General features: G+C 40.1%; 1 protein-coding gene across 1 annotated transcript in view; it reads left to right on the forward strand.

The window, feature by feature from the left end:
• The window catches only part of CCDC6 (coiled-coil domain containing 6), a 105505-nt gene that overhangs the window by 66421 nt on the left and 24162 nt on the right, over window positions 1-14922 (forward strand). The window contains exon 3 of the mRNA XM_045841984.1: window positions 2658-2786. Coding sequence (XP_045697940.1) covers window positions 2658-2786 — 129 coding nt within the window. The remainder of the gene's footprint in view (window positions 1-2657; window positions 2787-14922) is intronic.

Here is a 14922-nt window from a genome sequence, read left to right on the forward strand (position 1 = left end):
TCTGTCTTTTGGGGAAGATGAAAACAATTTTTGGCAAACAGATCTCAGGATGGCTTGATATTTTCCAAATGGGTTAGTATAACCCAGGGACCTTACTTGAGTTCTGGTTATGACATCTTTACTGTCAAATTTTCCTTGGGGTATAGCTTCTGAGAGTTTTACTTCTTAAAATTGAGGGCTTTTATAGATTTTATTAATCAGATATTGATCGTACTGTACCATCTGTGTACATATGAATATTTTCTAGTAAGCCACCAAGAACCTTCTCTTTTCTCAGATTAATATTCTGTGACAAATGCTGCTTGGTGGGGAAGAGATTTTTCAATTTTAAATTGCATCCTTTATTGTGTTAATTTCCCTCAGGACGGAAGCCTAATGCTAAAAAAGGAGACGAAGTTCTTTCAAATAAAAATAGTACCAATTGAAAACATATTGGAAGAAAATATAGTTACTCCAAGAAAAGCTTTATGCAAATGACTTAAAGGTTATAAGACTAAAGTTCATTTTTCTAAAACCAGTAGCTACCATTTAAGCTTAGTGTTAATAAACTGCTTTAGGGTAAGGATAATGTCTGAACCATAGATTTTTATCTCCCATTGGCATAGCGTCTGCAGATAGACAACACATAAAAAATGTTTATAGAATAAAAATGTTAGTTGAAGATGTGCACATTTTGCTGTTTTTTCCCTCATTCAAGTCGTATTTTTTCCCATTTGGATCTTCTGTGTCTGAAATGCCAGGAATTCTTCTCTGTCCGTTCTTCTTAGTTCTTTTAATTACTGCTTGATCTTGCAGAACCCGAGTTTTAAAGAGCTAGCTAAAAATAGACTTGTCACTGTAAGCACCTCCTCACATCTGCTTTTTTTCTGGGTCCCTGCAAGGTTGACCAGCTTTTTTTTTTTTGGAGTTGCACATCAAAAACAGTTGGAGGAAAAACAGCATCTGTTTAGTCAACATTTCCAGTGTTAGAAGACAATGTTGGATTTTAAACTTTCTTTTTTTTAACCAAATGTGTGCTTTCAGAGCAGTGGAGATTGTCGAATGTGGGGAGGGGTAGGTATCGAGGTTGATTGGGTCCTGATGAGCTTCCTCTGTGGTCTTTTGCACCCTAGACAGTGTTCACAAAGAGGCACAGCATCCTCTGGGCCAGCCTGCATGGCTCATTATTTTATGTATTGAATTGTTGGGCTTTCCAATGCCGGAGGTACACGGGGCATTAGCGGGTGGAGAGTCCAGAGTCAACCCCTCTTAGGTTTGCCCAGATCCTAGTGGGAGAACGCAGGTTTGGGGTTCAGAGCAGGGTTTGGGTGCCAGTTTCTGCTGAGTTGCCCTCGTGCAGTAACCTGTTCTGTGACATAAAATGGGGCAGTCGTGCCTGCCTAATGCATGGTACACAGTGTCTGCCCGAAGAAATGGGCTGTGCTGCACTGGATGTGCTTTATTGTTTTTAATAGGCTTTATTTCATCTTTCCTTGGTTCTGAAAATACTAGACTCTGTGGGTATTGTTTCTTTCAGTCCCTACTGTGATCGGCAAAACTCCCCAGTTGAGACTATTGGAAACTGTGCATCCTTATTAATGAGAACCCCACCTGTTGTGTGCCCACTGGACTTTTGTTATTCCTTTTTGATTTCAAAGGTTGGAGTAAATTATTTTTTTTTGAATATTCTCTTCCAATGGCACCATAACCTTTTAAGTGCGTAAATAAGACGCTTTTCCCCTTGGTTTTTAGGGAAGACGGTAGGAGGTGTGATGTACAATCTCATTATAGAAAGATAATGAGTTGTACTTATTTTTGCCAAAGCATGCTTACTAGCACATTGGGAAATAGCATTCAGAATAATTAAGCATGTATGTTTTGTGATTGTAGCATCTCTTCCCACTCTACACACATTACCATGTTTTGCCGTTTATAATGCGCACTTTTTTGCCCATATATTTTAGGGAAAAATAAGAATGCATATTATAAATGGGAAGTGCTAATTCCATGTCTATATAAATTGTTTTATTTATGTTTATGTGTTAAAAGTGTAATAACTCTAGAAAGCAACAATGATCTCTGTGTGCAAAATAACCTGGAATATGATCATTGATTTTGTTTCTAAATATAAGTAAATAAAATAAATTAAATTAAAAAACTAAAATAATTTTTTCCTGAAAGTTTGGGCCAAAAACATGGGTGTGCATTATACACAGCAAAGTCACTATGTATAAACCTGAGAAAACTAATCCATTTAATAAAAACTGACAGTACAAAATTTCTTTTATAATTTACTTTTATTCCTATGGTTGTATGTTAAAAAATAAGTTTCCTTCCTTGCCTCATTTCCTAGCCTCCCAATTCCTCTCTACAGAGTTAATCACTTAATGTTCATAAGAACTGAAATCTGTTTTTAATCATGGTTTGATGCTCACACATATTTGCCCTGTCATTTCTTGGTCTTTGGCTGTGATCAAGTACCTGTGTGTGTGCGCAGTGTAACTGTTGGTTGTAAGTTAAGCGACCAGTGAGAAACAGGTTACTAGGAACACATATGAATGGATGTGCATAAACGAGTAACGTAACTTTTGCAATGATGTCTCTTACTCAGTGAAAGCAGCTTTTGAAGCCACTTTTAGTATCTTGATTTCCACAGCTGTGTCTTCTTTGCCTTCCAGTTGCAGCATGAGAAAGCTGAGTTAGAACAGCACCTCGAGCAGGAGCAGGAATTCCAGGTCAACAAACTGATGAAGAAAATTAAAAAACTGGAGAATGATACCATTTCTAAGCAGCTGACATTAGAGCAGGTAAGAATCTGAAGCTCTCTGCACATTTTTTTTCTCATTTAATCAACTGTTCTTTTAAGCTTTAAGATGCCCTGAGGAATATAAATGAAAAATACCTTTCAGCTCTTTGTTGCTGCAGCGGAGACTTCATTTCTGAAGTCAGCACTGAGGGTCTGTGTAGCACCTGCTCACTCTCTCACGCACTTTCTCTTTTTCTAACCGCAGTTAATAAACTTTCAGGAGATATGTTGTGTTGTACTGATTTATAGACAGGAAATGTTAGGTTCCTTTTTGCAAAGGGGGAAGAATGTGTTTTTAACCACAGGATAGTTTGTGTGAAAGTTCCTGAGACAGTGTGGCTGTGGAACTAAAACTTCTATTTCAAGAGTTCTTCAGAACAAACATTAGCATTTCTTATTTGTATTTATTAGCAACCTTTTATGAAACCTGTCTTCTCCTCACTAGATTTGTGGATTCAGATATGGAGTCAGAGACTTGGTTGCACCCCCAGTTCAACCACTAACTAGTTGTATAACCTTGAATTAACTTCTTTGGGCCCAAGTTTTCCGTTTATAGACAGAGAAAGACCAACTGAAATTAGGAGTGTAAGCTTAAACATGTACAAAGGGTAGCAAGTAACAGTGCATAATCCCTTTGTCTATTGCCCTCGGTAGACATTAGCATTTGGTCACAGTCCTTGCCTGTGGGCGTCTGGATAGGTCCTTGGACTCCGATGCACAGAAGTGTAGGCAGCTGTTATTGGTCCACCGAGGCTGGTGTGCCAGACAGAGTCACCTGTTATTTCCTGGCTTAGATCCGCTCTTACTGCTTTCCCCCCACTCTAGTGTCCTGAAATTTTACTTCCCCTGAGACACATAAGAGGCTGACCATGGTGTACTATTACCTGGTTTCCATGAAAGTTCAGTATGTTGATTAACATCTTCCAGCTCTTAACAATTTGGATCGCTATTGCCATTTTGATGATTTGGCTAACCCTTCCATGCTAAGTTGTCTGACTTATCCTGATGTTGGGATCTTTCTGTGTATCCATGCTGACAGGTTCTTAAATCACCCTCCCACTCCAGCCTCGTCATTATGCCTGAGAATGAGTGGTGATGGGAGTGCGAGGTTTGAGAAGAAGTCAGGATTTGTTTGAAACTTAGCTGATTTTTTGTGTTATTCTTGTACCTACTGGTATGGCAAAGGGAGGAATGTTAGTGGGTTTTCCAAGACTATGAATAATGGCCTTAAAATTTTTTTCTAGCCCTTTCAGATAAAAGAAAAAAAAGTTCCATTCCCAGGGGTTGACTATTTTATACATATTCAGAGTAATCTATTTTTACCATTTATCTTTAGAATTTGGGCACAATATCTAAATTTAGAAGGCTCCTCCTCCCTATAGAGTTTAAAAGCATTTTGTTCCGAAGTTCACCTGTTTAATTCCCAGGATAGGCAATAGCCAGTCAGTTCTGTTCAAGTTAAGACTTCGAGGAGTCCCGTTCAGGTATCTGATACACCAAGTACTTGTTAGTGGTACTTGTTAATAAAGACTTAACCAAGTGAAATTCTCCCAGTAGTTGGTATTGTGAGAACTTCACTTGGCCATGGCCTTCACAGTGATGGTGGTCAATAATGTAAACAGCTTCGCTCTTGTTCACAGGCTCCAAAGGAGATCTTGGGAATAGGGCTATAAGCCCCAGCATTTTGCTGTGACCACCAGGGGGAGGTAGAGGCCTAGTGTCAAAGAAACGCAGTCAGGCCCCTAAGAGGGTGGTTTGCCTGCAGCCCCTTAAGACTCTTTGGTGACCTCAGTAACTGAACCCCTTTAAAATGAGGTCCAAAGTGCACTTTCTTCCTGATTTAATAACTTAGTACATTTTTAGACTTATTTCAGATCTCAACAGTAAAGAAATGAATTTCCACAATGGAATATGTGCTTTGCTAAGCCCTGTAGAAGAAATAAACCTCAGATCCAGGATATCAAGTCCCTATTTTAATCAAGGTGGAGAAATTTAACATCTCTGTAAAACATTTTCCCCTGTGCTTTGGATAGGTTGAGGATGATTAAACAAATACTGGGAAATTTACTCCCTATTTTGTTTCGCTATAAGTAATTTTAGTCATTGTTTAAGGGAAATGTTTATTTTTTTCCTCCAGCAGAAATAAATCTCTTTTTGGTTTCCATGGAAGTTCTCTGACCTTCTCTGTGGTCATCACTTAGAATTATCACCTGTAATATATTATATACTCTATGTCATAGTCTATATTGTATTATGTATTCTATACTACAGATTATTATCTGAAGAGTAAAGGCATGCACTATACTATGCTTTATAATGTATGTGTAGGACATGCTTTGCTTTTCTGACAACATTATAAGCTATTTGAAGGCAATTTTTCCATGTGTCTCATGCCCTACCAACTGCCTTGTTGGAAGAAGTGTGGATTTGGACAGGTGACTGGAGAGTGGTCATTTGTCATTTGGAAGGCGGTTCAGTGCACCATTCAGGACCTGGGCACAGAACTTGGGCACAGAACTTGTAAGGAACCAGATGTGAACCTGTTTCCTCTGCTTAATATCTTGGTTCACTTTTTATTTCTTTTGATAACAGTTTTATTGAGCTATAATTCACATACCATACAAATCACCCATTTAAAATTGTATAATCCAGTGGTTTTAGCATATTCAGAGTTGTGTAACCATCACCACATGTCAATTTTACAACGTTTTCATCACCTCACAAAGGAACTGTGTGCCCTTCAGCCGTCAACCCCCACCTGCCTTAAGCAAGAACTACTCTACTTTCTGTCTCTACATATTTGCCCATTATGTCGATACTTTCCATAAATAGAATCATATAGTATGTGGTCCTTTGTGACTGGATTATTTCACTTAGCATAATGTTTTTATTCATGATGCAGCATGTGTATGTAGCATACTTCATTCTTTTCCTGGCCAAATAATGTTCCACTGAATGGATATACCACATTTTGTTTATCCATTCATCATTTGATGGAAATTTGGGTGGTTTCAATCATTTGGTTATGATGAATACTTGTGCTATGAACATTCATGTACAGTTTTTTGTGTGGACATCTGATTTCCATTTTTCTTGGGTGCATACCTAGGAGTGGAATTGCTGGGTTACATGGTAACTCTGTGTTTAACTCTTTTGCAGACATTGCCACACTTTCCCAGAGTGGCTGCACTACACTGATTATAGCCATCCTGGTGAATGTGAAGTTGTATCTCCTTGTGGTTTTATAGTTCTTGATGGCTGATGATGTTCAGCATCTTTTTAGGTGATGATTAGCCATTTGTATATCTTCTTTGGAAAAGTGTCTATTCAAGGTCTTTTTATTATTGAATTGTAGAAGTTCCTTATATATTCTAGATACGAGTGTCTTATCAAATATATCACTCATAAATATTTACTTAGATTTTTTTTTACTTTCTTGATAATGTGCTTTGAAGCAATTTTTAATTTTGGTGAAATCCAGTTTATCTCTTCTTTTTTTGCTTTTGCTGTCCTTAGACTTCATTGCCAAATTGAAGGTCATGAAGATTTATCCCTGTGTTTTCTCAGAGTTTTATACTTTTTACTTCTACATTTAGGTGTTTGATCCATTTTGAGTTAACTTTTGGGTATGGTGTGAGATAGAGGTCCAAATTCATTGTTTTCTCTGTGGCTCAGTCCCATTGTCCCAGTCAGTTCACTTTGCAGCCTCAGTTTCCTTTCTGATAAAATGGCTGTGTTAGCAAACTTATGTTGGATACAGTGAATGGGGGAGAGCGTAAGGTGACTCACATAAGGTCTGCTTTGTAAGCACTCAGCATGAGGTGATTGCCGCTATTAATTTTAAAATAATCCATCTTTTGAACCTAAGGGGTTGTACCTGCTGTAGAGATACTGAAAGGTCTTCTACCAGGGGTTTGAGTTGGCCATAATACGTTTTAAAGATACAGCTTGGATTACAATGGTTTTTAAGTGGGCCCCTGCCCATTATCTGTAAAGGAGAACTTAACAGTGTTTGAGACTTAATGATGTTTTTCTTGGCCTTTTTTTCAAAATAGGCCCCAGTCAGCTCACATGCCAGAAGGCCCCCATTGTAAGTTTCTCTCCCCAAAAGTCTGGCCTTTGCTTGCACAGTTAATCAGTCAGATAGCATTTATTGTCCCCTTGTATCTAGAATCTGGGATCTTTTCATTCTTCAAATAGGGAATGTTACAGCTTGTTCATCACCCAGGTCTCTGTGCTGTTAATGGTTCTGTCTGTCCTTGTTGGTGTTCTGCAGTATGTGAATTCACAGGATTTCGGATCTGGAAGGCTGTGTTGGGGGAAGACTGTCTTTGTCCCCAGACTATAGTGGAGACATGAGACAATGGGGAAATGATGAGGAAATCCAGAGGCAAGGCATGAGATCTCCTCCCAGGATTTGGGACAACAGCCTCCTGCTCACCTTTTCTCTCTGCCCAGAACTTGCTGCAGAGGAGGGCATGGTGTGGCTTGCTGCTTGGTGACCGGCCAAGGTGGCTTGTAAGTGGCGTAACCTACCTATATTGCTTTTTCAGAAATGGAAGCCCAGATGGAGAACAAGAGGCTTTCCTCAAGTTAACACAGCTAAGGAGTATTTTTTGTTTGTTTGTTTGTTTGTTTGTATTTTTAATTAGAAAAAGAGAGAAAGAGGGTGGGGAAGGGATAGAGAGCAAAAGAGCGAGAGATTTGTTGTTCCACTTATTTATTATTCATTGGTTGATTCTTGTATGTGCCCTGAGTGGGGTATTGAACCCGCAACCTCGGTGTATCGGGACAACGCTCTAACCAACTGAATCACCCAGCCAGGAGGAGTTCTTAATTATTTATTTTAGTTACCCTTTTGGCATTTATTTAGCATTCTGAATGGTTAACTCCAAAAGACAATTTATGGGATGATGTAAAAAATCACATTCAGAATAATGTGAGATTACAAGGTCTTTGCAGCACTAATAGTATTAGTCTAATAAACTGGATTAGTCTAGTCACCGTGACTTGAGTGTTGTTAGGGGCTCTTCAGCAAACACTGGTGGCCCTTATTGGAAGACTTTTGTTCAACAGGTCTTCAGCGTTAATCTCTAATTTGGTATTCACATCTTTTTAGGTAAGAACATTTAGAAATTGGAATATTCTCTGAGTCAAGAAATCTTGATCTGAGTGATTTCTGCCAACGAGGAAGGATTCTTTTCTTCTCTGGAGAAGGATAACTGGCATTAAAAGGCACACACTGGTTTATTTATTAAGTGAAGTTTGGCTTGGCAGATATGAGGGCCCTCTATGCACTTGGCTTACAGAATTGTCTTATGGGGAAGAAGAAAACAGCAGCCGTAAACAGGTGGACTGTGTACCTAACTGTGTATGTATTAGGTGATACAACAGAAAAATACTGGGATAAATTAGAGGAGCATTTGTCATGTCACGTAATTCAGCTGACACGTGATGGACAGGATTGCCTACCATGTACAAGACACCTTACCTTTCCCTGCAGTGGGTCCAGTGTCGTTTTCTCAGTCACTCCTGAAATTTGGGGTATGTTTTCCTGTTCAAGATGTCCTTTCCTCCTCAACCACAGAGGCCCACACACATCTAAAGGTTGGATTTAGAATTGGAATGGTAATTTCACTCATTACCATTCATTTGTACCAACAGTATTTTAGCCTGTTGTAGTTCAAGGACACTCTTCTCTAGGTTCAAATTTTCCGTCCATCTAGATAAGCTGAGTGGTGTCAGGAAAGCAGTTTGATTTCTGTTGGGAAACAGACACAATATCTAACCTGTAGGTTTGTTGGGGGCGTTAATCTTCCATTGTGCCTCCCTTACTCGCCATGCGTGCTGAAGTCTTTTCATCCCTCTGCTGCACTTGTTCCAGTGCGATGGCACAGCCAGAAATCAGTTGAAATGTAACCCAGTGCGCTGATGTTTTTGTTACTGTATATATGACTGGGACAAGTTTCATCAAACAACCTTACATGCTTTGCACTGATTTTCATTCAGCCCTATTTCGTTTTTAGCAAAATGTAGGTCACGACTGACTCAACTAATTTCACAATCCACTAATGGGTTGTGACCTGCAGTTTGAAAACATGCTCTGATGTGCCCAGTGCTTTCCTGCCCTAGATCTCCAGGGGTCTGTTTCCTTCACCTGGACCGCTTTCTCCCTCCCCGTCTCCATCCTTGTTCGTCTTACCTACGTGCCCACCCCCCACCCAGTCACTTAGGGTATCTGTGCTATGAAGTATTTCCAAGCCTTCAGTCCTTTTCTTGTAATGCTTGGCACATAAATAGTAATTAGCAAACAGTTAAATTGTTTCTTCCCTATAAATTCCCTGTAAGGTAAAGTCCCTGATGACTCACATCTAATCAGCTCTTCCAAAATTGTAGCTGCTGCTATTTATAATGAAAGTTTCTACCTAATGTCTATGGTAAATGACATTATATTGTTCTATATGGTAAGTGACATATTATATAAATGTCCAGGAAAATGTGCATGCATATTATCTGAGTCTTAAATAATATTGAGGCTCACCTTCCTTCACCTGGTTAGCTGTTTAATTTATGCATCTCCGTGTGCTCACATATCATCTGTGACCCTACTGCTTTGACATCCTTTACGTCCTTGCTGCAGTCAGTGCACTGAGATGGCACACACCCTATGTGAATTCAACACGCCTTTGCTATGTGCCTGGCATTTGCCACAAACTCTGCTAAGAAAGCCCGAACTCTGCTATGGAGCCTGAGTTCGGGAGGCCAGTGACCCTAGGGACACTGATAAGAGGTGGATGCTCTGTGCAGTCTTGTGTTGTGATGGAGAAGAGCAGCATTACTATTTTAGAAAAAAAGAACAAACTTTCATTTCACTTTCTAAAATGAAACAAGGAAACAGTATATTTTAGGTTGTATGAGGACAAAAGGGAAGTTTTAGGTTCCTGACTCTTAGAACAGTGGTTCTTAGTGAAGCATGTCTGCAGGACGTCTGGAAGTTAATCCATTCCAAGTACGGGCGAAACTGACAGCACCGCGGGTCTGTGTACAGTGCTGATGCTGTTTATTTTAGTAGCCAAAACAACTAACTCAGGTGAGGTACACAGGTAACTTCTGTGTCCTCGTGACTGAGACAGCTGAGAATTGAGTGGCTAGGGGTTCAGGTTCAGGTTTGCATCCTTGGTTGATTTCTTTTTTTGAGGTGGAACCAAATATTTCTTAAATTCACGGGCAGTGCGATCATACTGGGTTTCTGAGTATTTCATTCACGCTCACAGCTGCCCTTGAAGCCCCTGGCAGCGGGAGGACTCTGCCGCATCGCTCTGGGCAGCACCTGCTGGGTCTGTGTGCCTTTTTTCCCCCCAAGAACATCCATGTTCCTTGAGGGTTCACTTGCATGATGGAGCTAAAATTTAGTGACCACTGTGCTTACTTTGAAATTTGATTTCAAATACTGACCTCAACTATGGAAGTCTAGGAATCTGTATTACTAAGCATTTGCATTATAAAATTAATCCATTGCTTTTTAAAGAAAACTTGGAAAACATGTAAGTACAAAAATGATAAAACATAAGCTAGACTGCAGCTTCCCCAAACAACTATTTATAGTTTTTTCATTTCCCTTCTTTCTCCTCCTCCTCTTGTTTAACAATGATGTGTTATAATTTGCTGCCTTGCTTTTAATTTTTTTTTTGTAAAAAGTAATAACCTGTGTGTGCACATTCAGATGAGCTGCATGGGGGTACAGCCAGACATGATCATAGTAAACCCTGAAGTCCACTTTGTGGGAATTTGTAGCAAATTCTTGAGGATGTTTGGGCGATTTGAGAAGCTTGGGTGCAGGCATTCTACCTGCTGTTTGTTTGGAAAGGGGGAAGCCTTGGAGCACAGGTGAAAATTGAGTGGGATTTGGTGCCTTGGAAGTAGGCAAACTAAGGGCAATATGCAGTACTCTAAAGAAGCTTCAGCAGGCTTTCTTTCCAGTGGATTTACTTTGTGATCAGGGAGCTATCAGCATGTCTTGACGCCCACCAAGAGGTCCCGACTCCAGACCTATGAAAGTAGACACTGAGCTGTGCCAGAGACACAGATAAGTCTCCGTGGCAGAGATGTCACACTCATTTTCACCAGGGGCCACATCTACCTCGCCGTTGCCTTCAAAGGGCCAAATGTAATTTAATTTTAAGACTGTATAAATGTAACTACTCCTGAACAGCTAAGCAAGAGCTTGACGCTGCCGCTGGGTAGAAACAAGCTGCTTGGCCGGATAAAACAGGGCGGAGGGCCGGATTCATCCCTCAGGGCTTGTGTTTGCCGCCTGGGTTCTATAGGATGTGACCACAGCACCCCCTCCCAATCCCTGGGCTTCCTCCCCTAATCCCTGTTTCAATGATGGACAGAAACTCGCTGTGTTCCATCTTGTCCGACTCTATTTTGAAGTATCCGATACCACTTGCCACATGGATCAGTTTGTACAGACAGCGGTACATGATGGCAGGGAAAATATTCAAAATCTGTTTCCTGTGTAGAGAGGAAGCTCATCACCATCCAGCCGTGTACATGTCTGGTCTTGCACTGAGGATGGAGACCGCTGGCAAACTGAAGGGCCTTGGTGTGCTGCAGTTAGGGCAGCGAAGTCCAGAGACACTGTACAGAGACTTCCTATTTGCTTCCGAATTTTGAAATGTGTGAAGTCTGGTGCTTTATGACCAAAACAAGAATTCAGTTGGTGATTTAGAAGAGGCTGTCTCCCTTTGCTGAACCACAGCCAATAAGTGAATGGCTAAGTAAATCTAGCAAGTCTGTGTAAGGCAGTGGGTTGGATGTGGTAATGACTACAGAGAAGTGATTTCTTTTATCCAAGAATTTCCATTTTGGATAAAGCACATCAAGAAAAGTTTCCCTAATGTTACTTTCTTGAGGAAGTTTATTTTAGATCATGGACAGATGGTAGCCACTGACGTAATAGTGCATTGGCAACATACACTATGATAGGACTTCTTTCCCAAGGCCTCTTCCCCTGCACTCTTGAGGCAGCCGAAAGAATGTCCACCCAAGGACGTTGAAACCTGCTGTCCATCCACGTTAATTATTTGGTACTAGAGTCCCCTAGCAATGTAAACCTGGTATGCAAGTTTGTTTAGTATTGTGCTGATACCCACGTGATGAAAACGTAAGTCTATTAACTATAGAAGTCTGAGTAATTATGTGTATGTCTTTCATAAAGACCTTAGTTTCTCAGCATCACTGAACAGAAGCAAAATTCACTGAGCTTGTAAACTGTGACATGCATAGTGCCATTTTCCACACATTAAAGTTAATGGGATATTAATGCTGTCCTGAAGTTATGTCCATTTCAAAAAACTAATTTTTATAGGAACACAGTTTTTGAGAAGAAAAAGTTGCAAGCTTTGGTAAGAAGGTTAACTCTGGGCAATCTGGAAAATGCTCAGTCATCCAGATAGCTAAGCTTGTCACTACCATTTGTCCTTTGAGAGCTTATTCGCTCATTCTGTATTTTATGTATGTAAATTAACACCCTAAATTAAGGGATATATGAATTATATTAGGAAATAGTCATTTTTTAGAATTAGATTTTTTTATTTTGCTAAAAAATAAATTTCACTAAATCAGGTTGGGGCTGGAAAAGGTAGGAAGGTAAGTTATCACCAGTATTACTTTTATCCAAGGGACAACTCTGTTTATCCTGCTGTATGTGTAATGCTTTCTGATTTTTGCATGTTTACTTTTCTCTGTCAGTGTACTTCCGAGGTGCGCAGATGAATTTCTTTTCCACACGTGAACGTGGCCATCCTCCCGTTCCGTTTCCCTTCCTCTCCCCGGCAGGCTTCTGTCGGCCCTCTCTGTGATCAGCTTGATTAATCACATAGGTACTTCAGGGGCCCTGTGCTGTATGAACACCTGTCGTAACTCATCGGTAACACAAATTGGCCGCTTGATTTCTTCAGAAAATGTTTTTTTTCCAGAAGGTAAGGGGCAGATGTCTTCCCACCTAGGAGAATTGCCAGGGCTGAGTGAAATTCCACTGATTGCCTGAACAGGCGCCTACTGAGGCAGCGTTTAAGTTTGACTTGTCTCTGTTGCTTTAATTTGTGAAGGCTTTGCTGCAGAGCAAGGAGCAAGGACCATTGTACGTTGTTCTCAGCTCTTCATGTCAGTACACACGACACATTTCAATAGCTCCCTCATGAATCCTATTAGTCACTTCTCTATACGTATTGCAGGTCCTTGACTAACATCATTTCTCTATGACATTGATGAGATGCTGTAGGAACTTAACTCGTGTTCACATCTATTAGTCTAGGGTAAAATTGGTTTTGTCATACATTGTTCTGCATAAAGTCACACAACCAGTCGACAACATTAAGTGAGGACCACCTGTATATATAAAACCTTGATTAACTCAAATGTATTGGCAAAGTAGGACGGAATGGGGTAAGATCTTTTATTGTCTCTGCTACAAATAAAACTGTCGTAGCCCATTAGTGATGCTATAATGTACATCATAGACTGGTTTATAAAGAACAGAAACTTACTTCTCACAGTTTCGGAGTCCTGTAGTCTGAGATCAGGGTGCTAGCTTGATGAGGTTCTGGTGAGGGTCATCTTCAAGGCTGCAGCAAGCTGCAAAGTATCTCATGACTCTTAGAAAAGGTGCTGATCCCATGATGGGGCCCCACCCTCATGATATCAACAAAACCTAACTACCTTCCAAAAGCCCCAGCTCCAAACCATCAAACTAGGGATTAAGGCTCAGCATGTTAATTTTTGGGGGGTTGGGGCACAAACATTCAGTCCATTGAAAAAACTGTCTTTGTTTTTCTGACTTTGTTTAAATCATTTTCTGAATATTGTGCTTTTTATTTTCCCAGATGATTCTGTTATACCTCCACAGTCACCACTTTGACCATCTATGGTATTACATAATAAATTGATAGAAAATTGGGCTGAGCCACTAATGGCCTTCAGATACTACTGCCTGACCTGGGAGGTTTGGGGGAATTGTTGTGTTAATCCCCATTACCCGCTTGTTTTCTTGGGGTTTGCCTCTTTCTGTTAAAAAAAAAATCTACCCAACTCTAAGAATTTGGTTAATGTAGGACCTAGAGAGTACTCTGCAATTTCTTTTCTCAAACCTCAGTTACACCCTGTACCATCAGCATTCTAAGTGCTTTTTACTATACATCATAATAGACTTTGTGTCTGTGTTCAGTTTATCTGGTAGCCCCACCATGGGCTTTCCCCTCTCTCTATTGTCTTGGATTAGTTGTAATGAGCTGCCTTTTAGAAAACTTTTTTTTTCAGTTACAGTCAAAGTACAATATTATATTAGTTTCAGGTGTATGACATTGTGCTTATGAAGTGATCGCCCTGATGAGTGTGGTACCCATCTGACACTGTACACAGTTATTAAAGTATTATTGATTATATTCCTTGTGCTGTACTTTATATCCCCATGTTTTTTACAACTGGCACTTTGTACTTCTTAATCTCTTCCCCTTTTTCACTCATCCCTCCAAACCCAGAACTTGTTTTTTAAGTCAGATGTTTGGGGTTCAAAATATATTTTCTCATAGAAATGATGATTGTATGCTGGTTAAGACTAAAACTTTTCAAAGTAGATTGAAAAGATCCACTAAAACCTTTCAGAAGACTGTGGTTGAATGCAGTGGTTAGGCTAACGTTCTCATCAGTCCTTTTTGCCAGGTGTTCCTTTCCCTCACCTCTGCCTCCATCCCAGCGTCCTGGTTCCCTTCGAGTGGGAACGTGCTGCAGTGAGACAGAAGTCTGGTAGTGTCCGGGAGCCATTTCTCAGCTGCTTGCTATCTTCTGCTTTTTGGGTGGAGGTTGGTATCTGCCCATTGAGAAGACACAGGTAGGAAGGGCTGTTAATTCAAATGAGTCTATTATATTTGTATAACTAAGTTTATCTATTAAAGGAGTTCTCCATTTATTTTGGGAACAAAATGAGAACTCTTGGTCTGATATTAATTAACCTGTGATGAGAAGGAGAGCTACTGAAGAGAAGTAAAGAATTTGGCAGCCCGTTGAACTTAGTTACAAAGCAGCCTTTCACATGAATGTGTTCCACAAATTGGCTACATCCATTGGTGCTCGCA

The sequence above is a fragment of the Phyllostomus hastatus genome, unplaced genomic scaffold (assembly GCF_019186645.2).
Source record: "Phyllostomus hastatus isolate PE091 unplaced genomic scaffold, TTU_PhHast_1.1 phas_contig_38, whole genome shotgun sequence".
In the NCBI taxonomy this organism is placed as follows: Eukaryota; Metazoa; Chordata; class Mammalia; order Chiroptera; family Phyllostomidae; genus Phyllostomus; species Phyllostomus hastatus.